The sequence below is a fragment of the Scyliorhinus torazame genome, chromosome 13, assembly GCF_047496885.1.
Source record: "Scyliorhinus torazame isolate Kashiwa2021f chromosome 13, sScyTor2.1, whole genome shotgun sequence".
Lineage (NCBI taxonomy): Eukaryota > Metazoa > Chordata > Chondrichthyes > Carcharhiniformes > Scyliorhinidae > Scyliorhinus > Scyliorhinus torazame.
Genome location: NC_092719.1, coordinates 188481222 through 188500189, shown reverse-complemented (window position 1 = coordinate 188500189; position 18968 = coordinate 188481222). Strand labels below are relative to the sequence as shown.

The following is an 18968-nucleotide window of genomic DNA, read 5'->3' as shown; positions in this document are numbered from 1 at the left end:
GAGGGTGGACTCCTGTTCCCTATGTCCAGAATTTAATCAGAAACCTCTTTACTTTGACACCTGAACTAAAGTAGACAATGTAACATTCGAGAGGATGTACAACAGCCATTCACAAATGTAATAACAAAGGCCAATTGGCACCTCTCTCCTAGTGACATTTCCGTCCAAAGGATTCTTACAGGTTGCAAGAGGGCATTTTTGAAGCCGTACAACCGAAAGGTTAAAATCGCAGCAGTGCTCATTAGGGACCGTACAGGCACTACTGTGTGGATTGGCATAAGCGATTCCAGCATATAAACAACCGTGTTGGCCACAATTAACTCAAGCTCTGGGGTCTTCTGGGTGCTGTCAACCTGTGAAAGCCGGGGAAGAGCCACAAAGGGCTGTAAGGTTGAAAAAGTTGAATGCCTTGATCCCACATTGGAATCTCACCCCCACTACCCACCCTCCAAATCCGACTGAACGGCCACCCCTGGCCTTATCAGCGAGGGCCGTGGACATTTATCACCTCAAAGCCACTCGCTCACGTCTAAAACGAGGGCTTTTGCATGGGGTGTTTCGTTTGATACTATTCACATACTATTGGAGGAGGGGTGGGGGCAGTTACATTTCCCCCCCGGGGCTGAGGTGAGGGGGGGAGGGGGGGGGGAGGGGAGGACCAACCCACCCCACCCCACTGCTGGCGCAGTGAGCCGGGCTGCTGCAGGTGGCCGCGCCATTGAATTGATACATTTGCGTACGGCGAGCCGAGAGGGGCTCGGCGAGCGAGCACGTGGCTGGGATCCAGGCAAACCGCAGCAGCATCCGAGAAAAGAGTGCGTTTGTTTTCTCCAGTTGGCCGCTTCGCAGAAGGGCACCAGCAGAGTACCAAGTACATCTCAAGTGCTCCACACACACCCACCCACCCCCGGAAAGGCTTCAGCACACTGACAATCTCAGCAGCGGCGGGGCTGCATTGTTGCCGACAGGCGGGTGGGTTCAGGGCGCGAAATAACCGGGTGAGTAATTGATCAGCACCCTGTCAGTTTCACCCCTGCAATTGCATGGCGGGGGAGATAGTCATCAATTCATCTACCCCCGCCCCGAGAGCCGCGTCCCCAAAAGGACGGAGCCTTCATTTTATTTTCATATTCATCTCTTTTTCGCCTGTGCGTTTTTATTTCCCTCTTGTTGTCGTTGCAGCAAACGAGTCGCGGTCCTGGTTGATTGGCGGGGGCGGCGTTGGTGGGCTGTGTGGTGGGGGTGGGGAAAGAGGTAGTGGAGAAAATTGTGCAAGTGATCGGAAAGGCGAGCGATGCGGCGGTGATCGGCGTCCATAAACTTTTTCCCCCCCTTCTGCTTTCAGACAGTCCCGAAAGCGACATGACAGCGGACAAAGCGATCCCGGCCATCAATGGCAAGCCAGAAGATGCGATGGACACCGAGGCTTCCAATGTCAATTTAGTCCGCACCAACGACAAGAAAGTGACAGATAGGGGCCAGTGGAATAACAAGATCGAGTTTGTCTTGTCTGTGGCGGGGGAGATCATTGGATTAGGAAACGTGTGGCGGTTCCCCTACCTCTGTTACAAGAACGGAGGCGGTACAGTTACATGGAATTTCATTTTCTTTTTGTTAAAAATATAGAAATAACGTTAAAATTAGTATTTTTAATTAGCACCTTCGTTGAGAATTACTTCTGCTTAACACAGCAGCATGCACAGAACCGAGGAAGGAAAACGCCGTGCGATGTGTCCTGTGCTGTGTTAACCGAGCTGACATGCATGTCCCTCTCAGAAAAAAGTAAATTAAACCGGGAGCACTCGGGTGGTAACTGGTAGAGCAACTGTGGTCACGCAAAGATGTGGCAGATTCTGACAAGAGTCAGACCCAACTGCTAAGTTAAGCTTGTCGTTCTCGTTCCCTTTTAGGGGCCTTTCTTGTACCTTACGTGATATTTTTCATCGGCTGTGGGATACCGGTGTTTTTCCTGGAGACTGCACTGGGCCAGTACACCAGCGAGGGAGGGATTACGTGTTGGAGGAAAGTTTGCCCGCTCTTTGAAGGTAACTTTAGTGCTGCCTTTTGGCCTGAGCATTACTGGCGCAGATGGTGCACTTATGCAGTGGCTGGCAGCAATCAATAAGCTTGACATTTATTTGCAGGTATCGGATATGCAACCCAGGTGATTGAGGCGCATTTGAATGTGTTTTACATCATTGTACTGGCGTGGGCCATATTCTACCTGTTCAATTGCTTCACCACTGAACTTCCCTGGGCTACCTGCGGACATGACTGGAACACAAGTAAGTAAGGTGTGAAGGCTGCCTGATGGCATTCCTTGCAATAACGTTCAAAGCTCCACGCATGCAATACGCGGGCACTGGTTAACAATCACTGTTTAGTTATGGATTGTTTCTTTATTTCCCTTGAAGAAAACTGTGTCGAGTTTCAGAAGCTGAATTCCACCAATTGCAGTCATACAGCTCTACCAAATGCAACCTCGCCTGTCATTGAGTTCTGGGAGTAAGTATCGGATAACTTGATTGCAGAATTGAAAATTAGTTTGCAATTAAAAAATAAATAAGTCTCTTGTAAAATAAACATTCGAGAAAATGTTTGCACGTTTATTGAAAGAAGGCATCAAACGTTTCAACCATATTCACCGTAATTTTTTATTTAATTAGTGTGTGCATTCTTCTTAAGAATGTCATAAGCGGGTTTCAGTGTAGAAGGATGTCATTGGGTCTTTGCCAGCTCTTAGATGGAACTACTTACTATTTGTTAATCGCCTTTTCATGTAGGTGCAAAGAATTTCCGAAACTCAAGTTTTCTCAGTGTTTTGTAGAGTCTTGTTTTCAAGTTAAAATGAATACGGTTCTTCAATTCATGTGCAGAACCAGATAAACAAAATACTTGGTACAAAGTTAATTGTGACCATTCTAAATACTCTTCTTAAAATTTCATGTACAATCAGGAGAATTTGATGCACAGTGATCTTTTTGCATCTAGCTAACCTTTAGAAGAAACATATTTAGGCCACCAATGTATATTGTATACACTCTGCACTGTGTTTTTTTCTGCAAAAAGTTAGTCCTCAAGATAAATAGCTAAAAATTTAAGTTCGGGAAGGAATTAGAAATGAGAATGATACTAATGATAGCATCCTTTGCCCATTTATTATCTAGTTTGTCATTTCCAAGATACTTTCAGAAGTGCAAAATCTGTTCTTACACATTGGAACAACCTGCTAATTATCATTATCTGGTGAAGTATGCTCACTTGGGCGAGATATCAGGGAGATTTTGGTGGCATGGAAATGTTCTGCTTACAGAAGTCAGCACCTTTTTAAAAAATGAATCTGTGAAATAGTCTCAGAATGTAGCCCCAGAGGTAGTGTCAGCATGGTGGCACAGTGGTTTGCAATGTTGCCTCACTTCGCCAGGGACCTGTGTTCGATTCTGACCTCGGGTGATTGTGTGGAGTTTCCTCCGGGTGCTCCGGTTTCCTCCCACAGTCTAAAGATGTGCAGGTTAAGTGGATTGGCCATGCTGAATTGCTCCTAACTGTCCAGAGGTTAGGGTGAGGGATTGAGCCTTGGAAGGGTGCTCTTTCGGAGGACGGTGCAGATTTGATGGGCCAAATGGTCTCCTTCTGCACCTTAGGGCTTCTTTGATTCTAGTGCATATCGAACACTGCCTCTTTCCAAATCAGTTAAAAAAATACAATTCGAAGTGAAAAGAGCATCACATTTGATACTGTCCAATATCACATGATTAATTTGCTATTGCTGGACAAAATAACAACCAGGCTTCCAGTTTACTTACAGTAATTTACAGGGATCAAAGTGTGCCACTGAATGTATCTGTATATAAATTCACAGGGACGAGTGGTAACTTGCAGTTCCAAAACTATTGTACTCTACTCTTGCTGTTCTGCTGACAGTACTGCTGTATTTAATATGTTTTCATTTAATGTTTTCTGAATATTAATCTTGTTAAATGGAGCAAGTGTCATCCAAAGATATTAAAAGTTGTCTTGTTACTTGAAACTGCCGATATGATATTAAAAGTTCATTTCAGTGCGGGATGTAAAAGTGATGATTTGTTCCTTAGCCACTATTCTGGAGCATTAGACTTTAAGCGATGGGACCCAATATTAAACTCTTGATTAATATTTGTACTCAGGCACAGTTCATTAGGGTATCCAAGATTGCATTCTTGGGAGGAACAGAAAGTTGGTGAGAATGGATTCTTGTTCATATTGCTGAAGCACATCCTTTGGTGTATTAGCCACAAAGTAACATTAAAAATGTTCACACCAACATGGCTGGCCTAGAATACCTAACTAATGAAGGAAATGTGGCTGTTAATGGTGGGAAACTTTGGGAAGGGAAGCAAAAGAAAAAGTCTTGAAGCATTACGAGAATCCTTTAACAAGCATGAAAAATCAGGTTCTGAATAGGACAAGAGCAAGTGAGTTATTATAGTCCTTTGCACAAGTGAGCCAATGTAATCCACGATTTATTGTATGGTACTTAATTTATCGTGTGAGTTAAAAAAGGTTACATAATAAGTTGCAGTGTGTAGCTCCTTACATGATTAATTAAGCATAGCTTGTTATGCTTAACCATTATTTTCCCAGAAGCCAAAACAAGCTTTACTTATGGTTAATTATCACGTAACCTGCTTGTAGAATGAGCACTAACACCTAGAAGATAAATCAAGATACTGATGTTAGCCTACATATTAATATGTATCATTTTGTAAAGGCTGCATTAAGGGGTGGGGGGAGCACAAAGTACACATGCTCTTATAAAACAAAATTAGAATGAGAGAGAATTCCAAGTACGTAATGTGTTCTTGATAGAGGCCAAATCATTGTTTAAAATTTAGTCAGTACAAAGTTCATGATGTGATATACAGTGTAGCTTGATCGCAACCTGTTATGCATTATACTTTCTAGACCTAAATGTAATGAAAATTGAGAATGTCGCACAATTTTCCGGTTGATTTAATACTGATATTGAACATAACCCTTGTAAGAAGTTAACAGATCCTGGTTTCCTTTTATAGAATCAGTGACCTATAGCAATAGAGATGCTCTCCTGACCATAGTATTTTTAAAATTCATTTATGTTTGTGCATTATATTTCATAGGTAGATGTGGTAGTTCAAGGCTGTCACTGTTGCTTTGAGTCAGAAGGTGATGAGTTTAAACACACTCTCGTGACCTGAGCACAAAATATATGATGATGCTCTGGTTAGAGGTTGTTGCATTGTCAAAGATGCAGCATTCCAGACGAAGCTGTAAGCTGAGACCACTTGCCTTCCCCCTTGGGTGGATGTACAGGATCGCATAGGATTATTTTAAAGAAGAGCAATTGGACTTCTCTCTGGTGTTCTGGACGATACTTAACCCTCAACACCATTGAAATAAATGACACAAAGATTACTGTTTGTGGAACTGTGCAGTGAGCAAACAGTCTGCCCTTTGTCCTGTATTACAGCAATGACTAAACTTCAAAAATACTTAATTAGCAGTACAGCCTCTTTGGGATGTCCTGAGGTCATGAAAGGCGCTAGGGAAATGCAAGTTTTATTTTTTGTAGGACTGCATAAGAGGTGAATTTCCTTGTCAATTTTGACATGTGGGACTTGTGCACAATTTTCTCTCAGTGAGGAAATGTGGGTGAAAGCTGCTTGAAATGAAATGAAAAATGAAATGACAATCGCTTATTGTCACAAGCAGGCTTCAAATGAAGTTACTGTGAAAAGCCCCTAGTCTCCACATTCCGGCGGCGTCTGTTCGGGGAGGCTGGTACGGGAATTGAACCGTGCTGCTGGCCTGCTTTAGTCTGCTTTAAAAGCCAGCTATTTAGCCCTGTGCTAAACCAGCTTTCAGTGCTTGTACACTTTTCATCCACCTCCCTTGGATTTACGTGTGCTTTCTGAGTCTTCCCATGATCGGCTCACGGCTTTGTCAGTGGGTTGGTTCGCACATGTCAGGGTGGGGATCAGTAGAGTTTCAGCTCTGAGCTTCCTCAGCTTGCATTGCAACTCAGACTGAGGTATTTAATTTGCAACAGTATGTTTATATAGCATCCTTTAACATTATAAAACATCCCAGTGCTCCACAGGAGCATAATGAAATAATATATGACACCCAGCCAGATAAGGATACATTCAGTCTGATGACCAGAAGCTTGGCCAGAGAGCTTTTTGTAAGGATATCTTAAAGGAGGAAAGTGAGGTGTTGGTAACTTTTGGTTGGTTCAATTGGCTCTGTTTATAACCTTTGCTCTAGAGTCGCCAGGTATCTTTATGATACCGCCACGAGGTTCAAGTTCGAGTAATGATCAATAACTCAATACACCAATTAGTAAGATTCAAATCAAAGCACATTTATTATACACAGTAAATTGCTACTCCTGCATAAACTCTACTTTCTTAGCTATTTCTATCACTAACAGGCCAATACTTAGCTTCGGACTGGCCCACCTGGTCAGGGGAACAAATGGCCTTTCGTTCGGGTTCTGAGTCTGCGGGATTCAAAAGCTGGTATGGACTGGTAGCTAGGAGCGCCTATCTCGTAGTGAGCGTTGACTTGAAACTTACGTTCTTTGGAGGCAGCTGGACAGGTCACTGTCAAGGGTTGGTTCGCGTTGCTGAGTGACCCTGTCAAGAAGGACGATTTGAACTTGGGGGCTTTACTTTACAGTCCCCGAGGGCTTCCCGCTTTTCGGGGCGGACCCCGTACCTGGTTTCAAGTGATTGGACTGCGTTCCAATGGCTTGGTTCGATTTCTCCAATACTGGAGCTGTTCCCTGATCATTAGGTGGTCTTTAAGTGTCCGTTAACCTCTTTTGTGTTGGCTCCTGCTGGTGCCGAGGAGTCTGGCTTGGCCTTGTTTACCTCAAATGTTTTGATTGTTCCCGGGGATCGCTCATTACTATGAAGATGGCTGCTACATTACTATGCAGATGGCTGCTTGTATCGATGCTGTCTGGGCTTTTGCAGAGTCTAATACACAGTAAACTTACACCTGCTAGTTTTTGCCGGTGTTGGCTGAATTTCCCTTCAGCCTTTGCTGTTCTCCATTTTAAGTCGGGAAGTGGCCAACTCAGGTGGCCACACCCCCTCCTTGTGATCCTAACGCGAAGCGTGAAGGATCACATAACTGCGTTGTCTTCATTCCCTGACCTGGCGAGCACTCTTCTATGGCATCTACACTGACCATAACTATGCAAGAAAATTTTAACTGACAATTCTAACTGGCGCTATGTCACAACAGGGACATGCATTACAAAATAAAATAAACGGTACCTCTAACTGTCCTTAATAAACTACACTCACTCATAGGGGCTGTTTAGCACAGGGCTAAATCGCTGGCTTTGAAAGCAGACCAAGGCAGGCCAGCAGCACGGTTCAATTCCCGTAACAGCCTCCCCGAACAGGCACTGGAATGTGGCGACTAGGGGCTTTTCACAGTAACTTCATTTGAAGCCTACTTGTGACAATAAGTGATTTTCATTTCATTCATTCAATCATACTAACTTCCTAAACAATACAAACAAAATCATAGTAGCATTATTCACATTTTTCCTGGCTTGGCAGTCAAGCTTAGGATTGTACAATCGCTCATGAAACACATTTCTTTATTCACAAAAAACCGCAAACGAATGTTCTTTATTATAGATCACGGGGTTCGGGGGTCTGGTCATATCCGAAAATAGGGGATCTGATCCTATATACCGGGGTGTGAGCGCGGTAGGCTCTCCTTCTCCATTTCCTCAGACGAATAGTCTGCACGATGCAGCAGAGTATCGCCAATATTAGTACAAAACGTAGGCCAGGGAGTACCAGGTTATAAACCTGTCACACCAAGATGGTGTGGTGTCGCCTTTGAATGGGCTCTGGCTACTTTGGGGGAGTGAATCATTAACGGCTGGGGGGGGGGGGGGGCGGTTGGGGGTCAGGGGGTTCGCGTTCGCGCGCAACCAAATGTTCAGTCGGGTGATGAGCAACACGGAGGATGTCCTCATGGTTCTTTTCCTTTCACTTCTCTTCTCTTCTCTTCGCTGGAGCTTCTGGGGTTCTGTGGGATCAAGCATAGTGTCTGTTACCATCTTGGTTTAATATCTCGTCTGTTTGTATGTCTGTCCTTCAGTGCCAATTCTCCCTTTATGATTTGTCACCATGCGTGACTCCCTCATTTAAAAAAAAAACTGAATATTCAGGACCAGACACACTTAAAAGTACTGAAACAGTGTGAACCGTCTCGCAGGCTGTGCGATTTACCATCCAAATGTTTGAGGATGTAAATAGCATATGGTAGGCAAACTGAGGGTTACCTGAAAACAAACCAAAATTTATGAACGAAAATTGCCGAAATGAGGTGCGTATGGGCCGCGACGGGTAAGCTTTGGATAGAATCCCCGGGTAGGACGGCGACCAATGCCGTGTGTGCTCTACCCGAGCGTAGCTGACCAGAGGGGGGGTCCTCAGGCAGGGCGGGTCCCAATGCCGTTTCTCCAGTGCCTCGTGGGGGGTTGCCGTATTGGTTCTTCCTTCGAAACAGGAGAGTAGTTATGATTGTTGTACGCCGATAGACTAGTTCCTCTGAACTATTGTCTGGGACAAACTTGTACAGTTAACAGCCAGTGGGCGTTAAAAGAGTGGTGGTGTGGGGCCATGAAAACTTTTAAATTCACAAACAACATTTAACATGTACATTAAACGAACAAACGTACTACAAACATGGTGCAGGTTCCATCAGAATACAGGACATCGTAAATCACATTTGGACTGGGGTGTAACTAGCATATGGAGGGAGTGCAGCGTGACCGAAGAAGAGAGGAAGGAGGAGCGAAACAAAAATGAAGTGGCCTTGCTGAGGTAACGCTGCCATGAGAAGTGGTGGGTAAGCACTCACAGTTTGCATGGGGCAGCTGGAACCTTGTAGCTACTGTGGATGGTGTTCTCTTTCATATCTAGGGGCTAGTCTAGCTGGTGGTGGGGGTCTCCTGCAATCTTGGGCGAAGTGTCCTGACTGCCCACAGTTGTAACATGACCCCTGGGGCACATAAGGTGGAGCAGGCTCTCTGGTACATCGTTCCCTTGGGTATGGTTCCCTGGGTGGGGGGGGGGTCGGGGCTGTTGGTGTCTTTGCTGGTTCGGGGGGCATTGGTGGGCTGACTCCGTGGCTGTTTCAGGGGGGCTTGACATTCTCGTGCGTGATGTCCTAACTGTCCACAATTGTAGCATTCCTGGTATTTAGGCTGCTGTGGGCTATTTCCCTCATTTACCCATGCGGGGTTCTGGTGCGTCCTAACTGGATGCATGTCTGCCTGCTCGTCCTGCTGTTCCTCGGGATTTTTATTCGTGGGTTTGTTTTGAACAGATTGCTCCCAGGTGCGGGACAATCTTTTTACAACCCATTTCTCATTATGAGCCTCCTCTGAGGGATCATAATTGGCACAAGCTTCTTGTCCTGTTTCTGTGGCATGGGAGATAAGGGTGCGGGTCCATTTGGCCATGTTGTCTGGGGACAAATGGGCGCGGTCTAAGTCTCCGAAAACTGCTGCGAAATGGATCCACAGGCGTCCAGCAAACACTGTGGGGTGCTCGGTTTTCTTTTGCCTGCACTTATTGAGGCCATTTACGGGGTCACCCCTGTTATACCCGATCGCGTCTAGGATCGCGGTATGCATTTCTGCAAGGGTGCCTCCTCCTACATTCTGTGGGTCGGGAAGGGCTGCTACGACCGAAGGGTCTAAACTCAAAACTGTGAGCTTTACATGCTCTCGCTCATCCAGGCCGTACATGGTAGCCTGCTGTTTTACTCTGGCAAAGAAGTGGTGGGGGTCTGAGATGGGGAGGAACGGTGTGATTTTCTCGCACGCGTCCCGTAATTGGGTCACTGTTAAGGGGGTGGTGTACAGAAATTCCGTGTCATCCGATGTGGCTGTGCGGTGGGTGGTGACTGGGTTCATTGGAGCCTGAACTATCTGCTCTGTGGGGGGTTGCGGCGCTTTTCTCTTCTGGGGCTTTCCTTGTGCACATGTTCCCTGAACATATCTCTGCGCTGTCTCACTCAATTCTTCCCAATCAGGGCCGTCTTCCTCATCTAACTTTGCTCCAAAGGTTTCCTGGAATCTTTTCTGAACTGAAAGCAGAGATTGCCGTGCTGCAATCTGCTTCCGGCACTTCACGTGGTCTAATGAGCTTTGTCTTTGCTCCGTGGTGGCAGCATGGAGTGCTCTTAACGCTGCCATCAGGTCACTACACTGCCTCTGCAATGCCTCTACCTGCTTCTCGGTTTCCTCTCGTACCAGGACTGCACGTTGCGTGTCCTGATAGGCCTTTTCGTACTGGGATTGGAAGCTGCTTAAGTGCACCAGACAAGACTGGTGTGCCCACTTGGCATCATCCATCTCTCCGTCTTTTGCTGCCAACTTCCTCCTTAACTCTACGTTCTCTTTCTCTACCTCACTGACATCGACCTTGCTCATTCGATGTATGCCTTCTATCTCTTTCCGCAGCGTCCTAACGACCTCCTCTGTGCCTCGCAATTGTGCCAAACAGGACACGATTGCCATCGGCTTGCGAGCTTTTCCTCAGCTCTTCTTATGAATCTCGCTCAGGTTCTCCCACCAAGTATGTCCAATACTCCCGGGACCTGTTTCTTCTTTGTTACAGAATTCGCTCCAAAGGGGCCATCCTTTCCCTTTGAGGTACTTTCTGATTTCCTCTCCCCAAACGGGACACTGTCCTACTCTGCTGCTGGTCGCTGTGACCACAAATTCATCGGAGTTCATGAGGCGTTGCATTGCCTGCATTGCCATCTTTCCTCTCTAAATACTTCTCTTAAAATTTGGACCAAGGGGTATTAAGGCGGTGCTGTAATTCCGGGTACGGCTTTCGCTATTTTCCGGAATAAGAATTCCCGACAGTTTCGTCGCAACAAAAAATCTTATCAGTTTACCTTATAGCCCTGTTAGTTGCGCATGCATTAACACACTTCCGAATTATGAGGATTGATCAGAACTGCTTGAACACTTGTGGTTTTCTGTACCCAATTGGATCTCTAATTCAAATTTTGAGTTCTCCCGGAGTGGTTAAGCCACGTCTAGATCGGGTCCCGTCAGGATGTCGCCAGTAATATGTTGCTAACTTTTGGTTGGTTCAGTTGGCTCTGTTTTATTACCTTTGCTCTAGAGTCACCAGGTATCTTTATGATACCGCCACGAGGTTCAAGTTCAAGTAATGATCAATAACTCAATACACCAATTAGTAAGATTCAAATCAAAGTACATTTCTATACACAGTAAATCGCTACTCATGCATAAACTCTACTTTCTAAGCTATTTCTATCACTAACAGGCCAATACTTAGCTTCGGACTGGCCCACCAGGTCAGGGGAACAAATGGCCTTTCGTTCGGGTTCTGAGTTTGCGGGATTCAAAAGCTGGTATGGACTGGTAGCTAGGAGCGCCTATCTCGTAGCGAGCGTTGACTTGAAACTTACGTTCTTTGGAGGCAGCTGGACAGGTCACTGTTAAGGGTTGGTTCGCGTCGCTGAGTGACCCTGTCAAGAAGGACGATTTGAACTTGGGGGCTTTACTTTATAGTCCCCAGGGGATTCCCGCCTTTCGGGGCGGACCTGGTTTCAAGTGATTGGACTTTGTTCCAATCGATTGGTTCTCCAATACTGGAGCTGTTCCCTGATCGTTGGGCGGTCTTTAAGTGTCCGTTAACCTCTTTTGTGTCGGCTTCTGCTGGCGCCGAGGAGTCTGGCTTGGCCTTGTTTACCTCAAATGTTTTGATTGTTCCCAGGGATCGCTCATTACTATGTAGATGGCTGCTACATTACTATGCAGATGGCTGCTTGTATCGATGCTGTCTGGGCTTTTGCAGAGTCTAATAAACTTGCACCTGCTAGATTTTGCCGGTGTGGGCTGAATTTCCCTTCAGCCTTTGCTGTTCTCCATTTTAAGTCGGAAAGTGGCCAACTCAGATGGCTAAAGAGGTAGAGGGGCGGGTAGGTGCAGTGAGAGAATTCCAGAGCATAGGACTTAGGCAACTGAAAATGCACCCACTGATATTGGAACAATTAAAATAAAAGATGCCCGTAAGCAGCTGGAGGAGATGACAGAGAAAAAGAGCGGGTGAGACCATGGAATGATTTGAAAACAAGGGTTAGAATATTGAAATCAAGATGCTGCTTGGCCAGGAGTCAACATCGGTCAATGAGCACGGAGTTGATAGGAGAATGCTGCTTGCTGTGAGTTAAGATAAGGGAAGCACAGTTTTGGATGACCTCACGTTTAATGAGGGTAGAATGCGCGAGTAGTGCAGTGGGGTAATCGAGCCTAGATGCCTTAAAGGCATGAATGAGGGTTTCAGCAGCATTTGTCCTACGGCAATGGTGAGGTCAGGAGACATTACAGTAGTGGAAATGCACAGTCTTAGCGATCGCATAAATATACGGTCAGAGGCAGATTTTGTGGTCAAATAAGGCACCAAATTGCGAGTGGACTGACAGTCTTAGACTGTTACGAGGGAGGGGGATGAGGTTAGTAGTTCATAGTTCATAGAATTTACAGTGCAGAAGGAGGCCAATCGGCCCATTGAATCTGCACCGGCCCTTGGAAAGAACACCCTGCTTAAGACAAAGAACAACAAACAAAGAACAAAGAAATGTACAGCACAGGAACAGGCCCTTCGGCCCTCCAAGCCCGTGCCGACCATACTGCCCGACTAAACTACAATCTTCTACACTTCCTGGGTCCGTATCCTTCTATTCCCATCCTATTCATATATTTGTCAAGATGCCCCTTAAATGTCCCTATCGTCCCTGCTTCCACCACCTCCTCCGGTAGTGAGTTCCAGGCACCCACTACCCTCTGCGTAAAAAACTTGCCTCGTACATCTACTCTAAACCTTGCCCCTCTCACCTTAAACCTATGCCCCCTAGTAATTGACCCCTCTACCCTGGGGAAAAGCCTCTGACTATCCACTCTGTCTATGCCCCACATAATTTTGTATACCTCTATCAGGTCGCCCCTCAACCTCCTTCGTTCCAGTGAGAACAAACCAAATTTATTCACTCGCTCCTCATAGCTTATGCCCTCCATACCAGGCAACATTCTGGTAAATCTCTTCTGCACCCTCTCTAAAGCCTCCACATCCTTCACCATGCCTCCACCCTATCCCTGTAGCCCCGTAACATCACCTAAACCTTTTTGGACACTAAGGGCAATTTAGTGCGGCCAATCCACCTAACAAACACGTCTTTGAACTGTGGGAGGAAACCGGAGCACCCGGAGGAAACCCACCCAGACATGGAGAGAATGTGCAAACTCCACACAGACAGACACTCAAGGCCAGAATCGAACCCAGGTCCCTGGCGCTGTGAGGCAGCAGTGCTAACTACCGTGCCACCCATTAAGGGATGAAGATTAAGGAAAAGAGTCAGGCGCCATTTACGGAAGATGCCCCCCACCCCCAACCTCCGAAAAGAGAATTTACAGACAGCCCATGCAGTTCGCACTCAGGACGTCTCAGGAACTCTGCAAAGAAGAGTTTCATTGCCTTACATACAGGATGTTTCCAATTATGGAAACTTGTAGAATTCATCCTTCATTATTTGAACCTCGCTGACCTCTTCAGGGAAGGGAATCAGATCTGTTAATAGTTTCAGGTTAACAGAGCAGAGCTCTAGCCCCCGCAACTGATGACCACAATGAGAAATCCCCAATGAGAGTACTACAGTGAGGCACGATGCAGCAACTGATTGAGAAATCCAATGAGGTCATGAGAACTGCCTGTTCAGGAGATGGGAGGTTGAAAATGCTGCAGTTTGGGTCTCCAGAATAGAGGTAGCTTGCTATGCTCTTCACAACAACGTCATTGTGGAAAAGCTGCTTTGTGAGGTGCCTGAGGAGGAGGTCCTGGATGGATCCAAGACTGCATGGAACAAAACATCAGAATATTGTGCACTCGGAGGAGTCCTCCCTGACTGCTTCACTGAGCACCAGAAGACAAATCTTTGCAGTTTACTTTCTGTCCAACTCGGTCTTACTTGTCCCCCACTTGCAAATACAGAGACATTCACTCAATTCACTACCTATCCTATTACCAGGTATTACATCAGTTGTCTTTGCCCTGCTCCCATTATGCCAGCAATCATCACCTGAATAAGTCAGCTCCAAATCAGTGCGGCCACTCATGAATAACAATGCATCATTTCAGTGCACTGTCTATTTTAATACAATAATTGCAACGGGCAGACAAAACAATCACCTAATTCTTACCTAACTGTGTTTCCCCAGGGCATGTGCTTCTCTATCATGTATTCTGGTGCTTGTGTCATCTGAGGGCCAAGATCACAGGCATCCCTTATCTCATGGCAGCTAACTATTGGTTTACAGTTGCTGTGACTCCTGGGTAGCCTGGTTTCACCTCTCAGGTTCCACTGACATTGTTCTGAAAGGCAATGCTGGATTCAAGATATGTGGCACTGTTCTCAGAGACAGTAGTAGCAAAGTAGAGCACTGCAGCAATCAGGATTGCAGTCGGCCCTGATCTGCGGGTCATGAGACAACCTTTGCTCCAATCTATCTCTTATTACCGTCAGAGCTGCCATCTGTGCTTCTGTAGAGATGAAGGCACTAGCTGGTAGCTTCTTACACGAACTGGACATTCCGAATTCGCCCTCTGTGTACCTGAACAGGCGCTGGAATGTGGCGACTAGGGAGCTTTCACAGTAACCTCATTGCAGTGTTAATGTAAGCCTACTTGTGACACTAATAAAGATTATTATTATTACATGAGTGCTGCAGATTCATTGAAACTGCTTTATTAGTGCCCACAGGAAAGGGAGAGACTTCCGGGTGAAGGATGCCTTTAGACTTGTGATGTCACATCCATCAGTTTTTTTGTTCGTTCACAGGATGTGGGCATCGCTGGCAAGGCCAACGTTTATTGCCCTTCCCTAATTACCCTTGAAAAGATAGTGGCGAGCCGTCTTATTGAATCGCCACAGACCATGTGGTGTAGATACACCCACAGTATTGCCAGGGAGGGGATTCTAGGAAAGTGAATGAACAGCAATATATTTTCAAGTCAGAATGGTGTGTGGCTTGGAGGGGAACGTCCAGGTGGTGCTGTTCCCATGTGACTGCTGCCCTTGTCCTTCCAGGTAGTAGAGGCCGCAGGTTCGGAAGGTGCTTTTGAAGGGGCCTTGGTAAGTTGCAGCAGGGCATCTTGTAGATTGTACACACTGCTGCTACTGTGCTTGGTGGTAGGGATAGTGGAGGCTGAAGGTGATGGATGGCAGGCTGCTTTGTCCCCTTGAGTGTTGATGGAGCTGCACTCATCTAGGCAAATGGAGAGCATTCCATCACACTCCTGACTTCTTGTAGGTGGACAGGCTTTGGATGGGTAGGGTGAGGAGCTGAATTACCCTCCACAGAGTTCCAGCCTGAGCCCTGTTCTTGTAGCCACAATATTTACATGGTTAGTCCAGTTCAGTTTCTGGACATCGGTAACCCCCAGGGCATTGATAGTGTCATACAGCTTGAGGTTGATCTTCCAACTCCTGTTGTCCATTATTATTGTCCTTCGCTCGTACTTCCCTATTATGACAGTGAATCTGCAGGAAAGAAAGGGGAAAGATATGAATGTTTGAGCATTACCTCCAGAGTATTCAGGAAACAGAAAAGGGGGCTGTGCCTCCGAAGAATTCTGGGAAAGAGTTTAATTTCCTAGTCACTAATCTACATGAGCAATATGCTGTCACGCCTGTTATCTCTCATGACGGTCTGGGGAAGTAAACATCCACAAGCTACATGGATGTGTCATAGAATCATAGAATCTCGACAGTGCAGAAGGAAGCCATTCTGCTGATGTAGTCTGCACAGACCCTTGGAAAGAGTACCCTACCTAAGCCCAGGCCCCAACACTATCCCAGTAACCCCACTTAACCTTTTGGACACTAAGGGGCAATATAGCATGGTAAATCCACCTAATCTGCACATCTTTGGACTGTGGGAGGAAACCGGAACACCTGGAGGAAACCCACGCAGACATGGGGAGAAAGTGCAAACTCCACGCAGGGAGCCACCCGAAGTTGGAATTGAACCCGGTTCCTGGCGCGGAGGCAGCAGTGCTAACCACTGTCCCACCGTGCCGCCTGTGACCTTGAAGAGTTTGAGGAGTTTAAGGGAGGGGGGTGGGTGCCCCCTCTTTTTATCTGTCTTTGGTGGGTACTGTACACCAATATGTCTGCAAGAACACGAACAAATGAGTAAGGCTAGAAATTGAGGAATGTTGAGTAGGAGGGGTCATTCATGGGATGTGGATGTCACTGGCTAGGCCAGCATTTGTTATCCATTCTAATTGCCCTTGGGAAAGTGGTGCTAAGGCAGCTTGTTGAACTGTTGTCCCTGTGGTATACATGCTGTTAGGGAGTGAATTCCAGAATAATGACCCAGCAGCAATGAACGAACATTGATATATTTCCAGTTTGGGATGATGTGATGCTTGGAGGGGAACTTGCAGGTGTTGGTGTTCCCATGCAATTGCTGTCCTTGTTCTCCTGGACATTGTGTTTGGAAGATACTATTGAATGGACCTTGGTAAGTTGCAGCAGGGCATCTTGTAGATTGTACACACTGCTGCTACTGTGCTTGGTGGTAGGGATAGTGGAGGCTGAAGGTGATGGATGGCAGGCTGCTTTGTCCCCTTGAGTGTTGATGGAGCTGCACTCATCTAGGCAAATGGAGAGCATTCCATCACACTCCTGACTTCTTGTAGGTGGACAGGCTTTGGATGGGTAGGGTGAGGAGCTGAATTACCCTCCACAGAGTTCCAGCCTGAGCCCTGTTCTTGTAGCCACAATATTTACATGGTTAGTCCAGTTCAGTTTCTGGACATCGGTAACCCCCAGGGCATTGATAGTGTCATACAGCTTGAGGTTGATCTTCCAACTCCTGTTGTCCATTATTATTGTCCTTCGCTCGTACTTCCCTATTATGACAGTGAATCTGCAGGAAAGAAAGGGGAAAGATATGAATGTTTGAGCATTACCTCCAGAGTATTCAGGAAACAGAAAAGGGGGCTGTGCCTCCGAAGAATTCTGGGAAAGAGTTTAATTTCCTAGTCACTAATCTACATGAACAATATGCTGTCACGCCTGTTATCTCTCATGATGGTCTGGGGAAGTAAACATCCACAAGCTATATGGATGTGTCATAGAATCATAGAATCTCGAAAGTGCAGAAGGAAGCCATTCTGCTGATGTAGTCTGCACAGACCCTTGGAAAGAGTACCCTACCTAAGCCCAGGCCCCAACACTATTCCAGTAACCCCACTTAACCTTTTGGACACTAAGGGGCAATATAGCATGGTCAATCCACCTAACCTGCACATCTTTGGACTGTGGGAGGAAACCGGAACACCTGGAGGAAACCCACGCAGACATGGGGAGAAAGTGCAAACTCCACACAGGGAGCCTCCCGAAGTTGGAATTGAACCTGGTTCCTGGCGCGGAGGCAGCAGTGCTAACCACTGTCCCACCGTGCCGCCTGTGACCTTGAAGAGTTTGAGGAGTTTAAGGGAGGGGGGTGGGTGCCCCCTCTTTTTATCTGTCTTTGGTGGGTACTGTACACCAATATGTCTGCAAGAACACGAACAAATGAGTAAGGCTAGAAATTGAGGAATGTTGAGTAGGAGGGGTCATTCATGGGATGTGGATGTCACTGGCTAGGCCAGCATTTGTTATCCATTCTAATTGCCCTTGGGAAAGTGGTGCTAAGGCAGCTTGTTGAACTGTTGTCCCTGTGGTATACATGCTGTTAGGGAGTGAATTCCAGAATAATGACCCAGCAGCAATGAACGAACGTTGATATATTTCCAGTTTGGGATGATGTGATGCTTGGAGGGGAACTTGCAGGTGTTGGTGTTCCCATGCAATTGCTGCCCTTGTTCTCCTGGACATTGTGTTTGGAAGATACTATTGAATGGACCTTGGTAAGATGCTGTGGCGCATTTATGTATGGCAAACTGCAGCCACAGTGCATCGGTGTTGCAGAGAGTGAATGTTTAAATTGGTGAATGAAGTGTTGCTCAAGGGGCTGCTTTGTACTGGATGCTGTTGAATTTCTTGAGCATTGTTGGAGCTGTAGTCTTTCTAGCAAGTAAAGTGTGGGACATATAAGTAAGTGCTTTGAAGGTTGCTTGGTAGCCATAGTGCAAGCCACCAGATTAGAGTCACTCTTCACCAGAGTGCAGGGTTAATTATGGGAATGCCACTTCAAATTATGAAGAATGTTAGAACTCAGGGTGGGCAAGGAAGAAAATGTGGCGCTTGTCTGCAGAGCCGGGTATGAGAGAATTAGTGCTCAGTGCTTGTCCCTCCAGACAACACAAGTTACATTTTTGGCTGACTTGGTTGCACCTACACGAGGAACACTGCTTCCTTGAAGAGGGTTTGGAGATTTGAATCACTGAAGTTCTGGGTTCTTTCTCAATGGCTTGGTGCCATGTTCTTGCTGCCCCCTGGGTCCAGATGGGGACCTGTCTAAACATTAAGTGAAACACATGCAGTGAAGGCACTTGAGGATGAAATGAAACACTTAGGCACTTCTCCTTTCTTACCCATTTGACCCCCAGTCCCGCTGATGAAGAATGTAGGCCGAACTTAAAGGATGTTGAAGAACACATGGAAATTTCCAATTGGTTCAGCTGTTTTACATGGGTTTTGTATCCATACCTTACCAATGGAAATGAGCAGACCCAGGAAACTTGTGAGCTCAATTAGAGACCACCAACAGGTGCAATATTTTGAAAGGAGCAACAGCAACAGCTCATTTTGAGGAAATACAAAGCCATATTTTTGGCAGCTGCATCCCAAACTGCTCTGATGTGGAGTTTTATTGATGACATGCAGCATGTCTAGAAGGATGAACGGAGGACAGGGCATGC

General features: G+C 46.3%; 1 protein-coding gene across 3 annotated transcripts in view; it reads left to right on the top strand.

Moving 5' to 3' along the window:
- The first annotated feature begins 747 nt into the window (after window positions 1-747).
- Window positions 748-18968, top strand: part of slc6a11b (solute carrier family 6 member 11b) — a 209323-nt gene continuing 191102 nt past the window's right edge. Inside the window, exons 1-5 of one of the 3 annotated variants that reach the window (XM_072472598.1) lie at window positions 748-998; window positions 1350-1582; window positions 1911-2045; window positions 2145-2285; window positions 2415-2505. In XM_072472598.1, the coding sequence (XP_072328699.1) occupies window positions 1363-1582; window positions 1911-2045; window positions 2145-2285; window positions 2415-2505 (587 nt within the window). In that variant the 5' untranslated portion in view covers window positions 748-998; window positions 1350-1362. Of the gene's footprint in view, window positions 999-1123; window positions 1149-1345; window positions 1583-1910; window positions 2046-2144; window positions 2286-2414; window positions 2506-18968 lie in introns of those variants that run through there. The other 2 variants (XM_072472596.1, XM_072472597.1) reach the window with 2 other exon arrangements.